The 6,747-nt window shown below is 39.9% G+C and overlaps 1 protein-coding gene across 1 annotated transcript; it reads left to right on the top strand.

Annotated features, from left to right (window-relative positions):
- The first annotated feature begins 377 nt into the window (after positions 1–377).
- Positions 378–1,646, top strand: LOC145446031 (putative methyltransferase DDB_G0268948). Its single transcript, XM_080324216.1, has one exon. The coding sequence runs from the start codon at positions 381–383 to the stop codon at positions 1,365–1,367; it is 987 nt and encodes a 328-aa protein (XP_080180342.1). The 5' UTR covers positions 378–380; the 3' UTR covers positions 1,368–1,646.
- Positions 1,647–6,747: the final 5,101 nt, after the last annotated feature.

Genomic DNA, 6,747 nt, shown 5'->3' with positions numbered 1-6,747 from the left:
TGCGCAACCTTTACACTCTGAGAACCATTGGTGTATTGTAAAGCAAATTTACCGGCTAAGATCCTTTTCACCTCTAGCGTGCTAGGATGATCAAGCATTGAACCGCTTTTCTATCAACGACCATTGGTTATTATATATGTAGCTTAGCAAAAAACAAAACAACTATTAAATATAGTTGACTGAACGTTTCAACATTTTGCCCCCTATCGTCCATTCGTACGTTTTCGGTCCCAATCGATGTGTCGGTATTTTCCACCCTTTGTCTCTTCAAATCGCCCACTTCGGGAACCACTGATCTAAAACCTGCCATATGGTGCCTCCGCCAGTAGAGTTTTCTATCCACATATCCGCGTCATGTATGTTAATTAGATAGGAATACCATGTCACTATACTTTGGAGTTTATTTTCCAACAATAATTGTTGAACAACTACCCAATATTGGCTATAATATCATGTACTTCAGCGCAACGCGTATACCGCACAATCGCAATCATAAAGAAAAAATGATCCGAGACTACGAAGGTAACGAACTGACGAAGTCTTACGACAAGATGCGAGCAGACTATCCGGAACAGATCCGGGATGTAGTTTTGGAGTGTTTGCAACGCAATTACAGACTGGGCGCTCGGAAACGATATATGCTCGACGTTGGCTGTGGTGGCGGAAAAGCTACTCAGCTGTTCATGAACGACTTCGAACGAATAACAGGTATCGATATAAGCGAGAGTCAGATATCTGTAGAACGGAGGAATCTGAACAATCGGAACAACGTTCGCTTCCAGGTTGTGGATTATTATCGCTTTCCAGCTGAATCGACTTCAGTTGATGTAGTTCTTTGCGCGGCCGCGCTGCATTATATGAACCTGGATCTATTTTTGAAGGAGTGCGATAGAGTTTTAGTACAAGGTGGGATTGTTGCAATTCTAATGTACGCGCCGCAACTCTTGAAGTCTTCAAGCGGACAAATAATTGGCGACGTTTTCAGCAAAACCTCAAAGTATCATAAAGCCGTCGACAGATTTTTCCAAAACTGCGGCACAGATCCGGCCGTTCGCAAGCACAGTCTGAATCGTTACGAATCTATCTTCAACAGAATCGCAAACCCGACAAAGCGGTGGGAGGCGGAAATACAAGTGGAGTATGAATACACGATGCAAGGGCTCCTGCGATTCTACGCGACGTGCGGTGGATATAGGGAGATGCGTTATCAGAATTCGTATCAGGATCCGCTACATGATCTTCGCGAGTCTTTTTGCGAAATATTTCGAGAAAACGGAATCGCATGTGAAGGTAATACTAGCTTTTATGTGACGTTTGTGTACCCAATTATGATCGTAAACAAAATGGACGGCTTGAAAATAATGTAATCGTAATATTGGCTTATAATACCTTTCGACAAGTACATAATACCCTCAAAGGATGTGCCATTGCTTATTTCTCAAACATTCTGTCCTGTTTCTATCTTCTCAATTGCATGGAGCTCACTATCGATTTAATATTTATTTATTTAAAAATCTAAATGTGATCGTCATATAGCGCTAAATACCTTTATAAGTACGTACTTTGCATAGTAACGTTAAAGGACGCGCAATTGCTCCTTGCTCAAATTGTTCTGTTCTGTTTCCGTTTTTTTCTGTTCAATTCAGCTAGTTATTTTTTTTTTAATTAATTTGAATGTCTGTGTTCTGATATGTCGAATACAACCAGATTGTTAAACTATACCAGGGATGTACGACCTGCGGCCGTAGAAGCAAAGTTGCGTGGTCATGGCACGTAATTTAATTAGTATGTGATGGGGATGTCACCAGACAAATTAAATTCACGAATTGACTCCCAAATTTTTGAGGGATTTTATTTAATCTTGAAATTTTCTATGCGCTCTGCGCGATTCAGTGCTATACTTCATTTTTTAATTTTATTATAGTAGCGCTCTTAGCAATCCGAGCCCCACAGTACAGAAGCGAACTGCAGATTAAATTGAGGCGCCTCATTTAGAAATACCAACTTGGAATCGTGTGCTTCTCACGAAAGAAATTTTGTTTCTGGTACGTTCAGTCGGTTCTCATATATTTCCGCTATAGCCTACCGACAATCCTGATGGGAATTCAAGAAATAACAGCATGCAATAAAGTGACTAATAACAATTCCTTCTCCCGAAGATGCATCATCATGTGTAACTTGCCCTAAATTTTCGAAGGCACTACCTCCATCAACTCAACCAGTGAATCTGATCACATGGGCTGATAAAGGATAAATATTTGATCGAGATCCCAAGGATATATAGGACTATAGAACTTTGTATCCCTATGACAACTACTACACCATTTGTACTGTTGAGTCATTTTCTCCGGCGCCCGCATAGCGTCCAAGCCCCCACCCCATATCGCCCCCGAGTGTTTCCGTCCCCTTTGAAATCCATATCACCCCAAGCGACATGGTTACGAATCATCGGTCTAAAATGTCCGACCTTGAAATCGTTGGACACAAATCACACAATGTAAGAGTTGCATGAATTGATTGTATCATTGATCCTGACATCGCAACCTCAGTACCTACAAGACATACGCGCAACTTGTATAATAAATATTCTTTTTCCCCGTTTTGTAGTATCCCGTTCACCGAAATCACGTTAAGAATTGTTTGAAGCTGGCCCAGAATCGTTTCGCAACACATCCCCACCATAGGGAAACAAAAACCCCAATCATGCCAACTGAGTTCGCGGATGCAGGGATTGGATCATTGTTTCGCGACGTGCGTCGAACCGCACACGGCCATAATATACGTACAAGAGTTTTACGGGCTACCAGAATCTTAACTGCCGAACCCCCCAATGAGGGAAGCTCTAAGAGGCCCATAATTATTTCGTTAGTCGTTTTTGGAAGAGATTTATTTGCTTGAAATTTTACTTCATGCTTCTCGCGTTATCACGGTAATAAAAATGAACGGTAAGAAAAATGCTCATATATTTTGGAGGAAGAGATATATTAGCGCCTGTGGTTACCGCGCATTGAGCAGGAGTATGACTTGAGGATAAGAAGTGAGCCATATGGAACATTTTCAAATCAGAATATGGCCACATTCAAAATGAGGTTGAGAACCTCTGGTACAGTGTCTTCAATCACCATAAGACGGTGCGATTTCGCACATGCTTTCATGGCACTGGATGACCTATCTATGGATAACATGGATGAGAATGTGGAAGAGGTAAAGTAGCTGTTGCTCTATATGCAACGCAATCTGCCATGAAATACTATCAGGGATTTTGTATCCATGCCGTGCACTCGCGCGAACCACGATGTTGCATTTCAGATATAATATTTGATAAGTAGGAAATCATGGTCAAAAACATGTTTTAAACATTTATTTTATATTTATTTTTGCCATAAATGAGTCCCTAATTATCTCTCGACACTCGAAACGAAAGAGGATATTACAACTCTGCACTTCGTTGAAAGATGTTGCCCTAAAATACAAGGCTAGACAACGCACTCCAATTGTTATATATGAATAGATAAAATCATTTCATGCAGCTTACATTTGACGAAATAATCGAAACATGAAGTTATCTTTGCGATGTATTGCGATATTATTACTTTGTCCCGGACTGCATATTGAATTATGAAGGCCTGCTGTTTTTTGATAGTTTATGCCAGTGGCGGCTCGTGACAATATGGGGTGGTGGGGCACGGGCTGCAAGCGACATCAAGATGACGTCAGTAGTATAGTAGATCGCTCGTGGTGTGCCATTGTTTCTTATGGCGGGGTGGCATGCGGCTGGGAAAACCGGGAGTGGCATGCGGCTCCTTATGCCTTATGGCGGGGTGGCATGCGGCTATTGAGTCTTATGGCGGGGGTGGCAAGCGGCTCTTATGTCTTATAGCGGTGGTCGCATGCGGCTGGGAAACCCGGGGTGGCAAGCGGCTCTTTTGTCTTATGGCGGCGGTGGCATGCGGCTATTGTGTCTTGTGGTCGCACGGTAACCCTTTTGAGCATAGGGATAGCTCGCACGCGGCTTCGTTGTTGGTATGTTGTACTTCGTGTTGAATATGTATCAAGTAAATAGTCATGTGATTGGTCCTTAGGTAATGTGTATATTCCAAATTACGGCGAGTACGACAATGATATATCGTTATTCTTATGGACGCGGCGATGATTCGTACTATCGAGTATAGACATCCACACGGTAACCCTTTTCAGCATAGGGATAGCTCGCACGCGACTTCGTTGTTGGTATGTTGTACTTCGTGTTGAATATGTATCAAGTAAATAGTCATGTGATTGGTTCTTAGGTAATGTGTATATTCCAAATTACGGCGAGTACGACAATGATATATCGTTATTCTTATGGACGCGGTCGTGATTCGTACTTTCGAGTATAGGCATCTCTCGCGCGGTGTTGAATATGTACGAGTCACCAACAATAACCACACAAACGGAAACGCGGCCTGTTTGCAAGGGGATTACACAGTGTGCGTGCGACCTATATTTCGAATGACCTGCGCGCTGAATTATTTCCCGTCCAGTCGTGTGCTACTATCGATTATTACACTAGACCAGTCAGTGTGAAATAGTTTGCTAAATCTAGGAATCAGTCGCATGGTGTTACTTTAGTAATTAGTTTACCACAGAGCCGGCGTAGCCGGTGATCCGAATACCGACAAATTTTCACTTATTTCTGACCCAACCCTAATCCTCTGTGAAGTTGACGCTTATTTAAAAAGGTGTGAAATAATTGTAAAATCCTAATCCGAAACCGATTACTTCGACTTTGGCGTAGTGCGCATTGAAATAGGATTGACAAACATGACTACCAACTTCCCCACAGTCCCGTTTCGATATTATACACACATTGATTTGAAACAAGTAATGAAACATTACAACTCTATTCACGGTCTGGCTTTCCGTTTGTCAAAGAGATATTTTTACATCTTACCATACTCAAAAGAATTATTCACAACATTACCAATTGTTAAAAATCTAGTTTTCAATTACTTGATTATATCACTGCAACTCATGAATTTGAATTAATTCATCCTGGTTGTATTCGTATGCTCGGTCTTTTTTTATTCGATTGTAAAGGTTGTTACTATTCTGAAGACAAAGTATTTACTAATCGGTGCATATACGTTTTGACTTGGACACATTATATTCTGAGTATACGAGATTTGAATGTCTGAACAATAACTGAGAAATAATTTATCACAATTAAATCCGTAAAAGATATTTGAATGTCAGCAACTCGGTAAGGTCATAGTTACTACCACATTACCTAATTTACCCGACCAACTCGTCATGATCATTCCCGAAATCAACACAAACATGACTACTGACTTGAGTTAACCACAAAACAGCATTAAGTTTTAAATCCACTTGTAGCTTACGGATTATTTGAATGCGGGTTATGTTTTGTTGTAAGTGTACAGAAATAGTATTACGTCTTGACATCTTACCATCTTACGATGTTCAAAGAGTCAACCACGAAAACATTGTCAAGTAAATCCGTTACCCGACCAACTCAAACAGTATCAGTATGAAAAACAGCCAAACATACACGAGTCCATACAATCACTAAAACCTAAAATCCATAACAAGTTCGGTTGTATTCATATCCCTACACATCTTTTTTTTTATTATTCAACTTGAAAAGTCGTTACTATTCTGTAAGATAGAGGAATTACTACGCGGTATATTCTGCAAGACAAACTAATTACTACTCGGTATATTTTGTAAGACAAAAGTAATTACTACTCGGTGCGCGCAACTTGAGATTAACATATGTTTTGAGTATACGAGATTTCAAAGTCCGAGCAACGTAGTTGAGAATTCATTTCTTACAATCGAACGCAGGTGTTATATTGAATATTATCATGATGTAATCATAAGGATTGATACTTTAGTTTGACATACGAGATTTTGTAATAGTCGATCATGACTTGATTATTGAATCATGACGTAATTACACCGGTGTTGGTTATTGTGATATCAACAAACTTCTCAGGGATATTTTTAATTAACGCATCGATTTGTAAAACGAGGACTTGTATGTGCGGAATGTTTTTGATCAAGAAATTAATCCAGGATCGTTCGAATCGTGTGATCAATATTTAATCCTTTCACACCCACCATTGTACGTGCTAAATGTAAAAAAAAACATTGTGAAGTCTATAGATCTACACTTCAAGGTTTTGATCAGCACAGAAGCAATTGTAATGTCTTTACCGAGGCGTCCTATTCAACAGACTTGATTAATACAAACTCATATCAATAATAAAATCACAGTATGTGCTACACTGAAATCTACAGAAAATGTCTTTGTATTGCTGCTCATAGTAGTGATATCGATTTGAACCTCCAGAATAATTGTCATCGTCTAACCAAACTACTGAAATTCGTTGTCAATTTGTCTGATGTTCACTGAATGCGTACTAGAACTATTTGCACAACGCACACGATCAGAGAAATTGGAAATTTTCCCATTGTCATTCGTCAAAGTAAATACCATCACAATACTCTGTCACTAAAAGACGTTACTTGTATGTGATTGAATCACCGGTAATTAACTAGCTAAATCAAACCCCTAAGAAATTTCACATACTCATTGGATATTAAACAGCGCCGCTTAATCGTTGTGGGTCGTTTTTCTAAGTACAAATCATATCCACCCAACCGAAAACAATTTTCACTCACTTGGTTAATGAAGCCGAGATCGACATTCGATATTTTGTTTGCGGGAAATACTTTGCAATA

Source organism: Botryllus schlosseri, chromosome 9, assembly GCF_051294905.1.
Source record: "Botryllus schlosseri isolate E-star chromosome 9, Bs_hap1, whole genome shotgun sequence".
Classification (NCBI taxonomy): domain Eukaryota; kingdom Metazoa; phylum Chordata; class Ascidiacea; order Stolidobranchia; family Styelidae; genus Botryllus; species Botryllus schlosseri.
Note: the sequence above shows the minus strand (reverse complement) of the source record. Positions and strands in the feature narration are given on the sequence as shown.

What these genes read in the sequence shown, in the direction of transcription:
- LOC145446031 (XM_080324216.1), top strand. Translation starts at nt 381, where the DNA reads ATGTCACTATACTTTGGAGTTTATTTTCCAACAATAATTGTTGAACAA.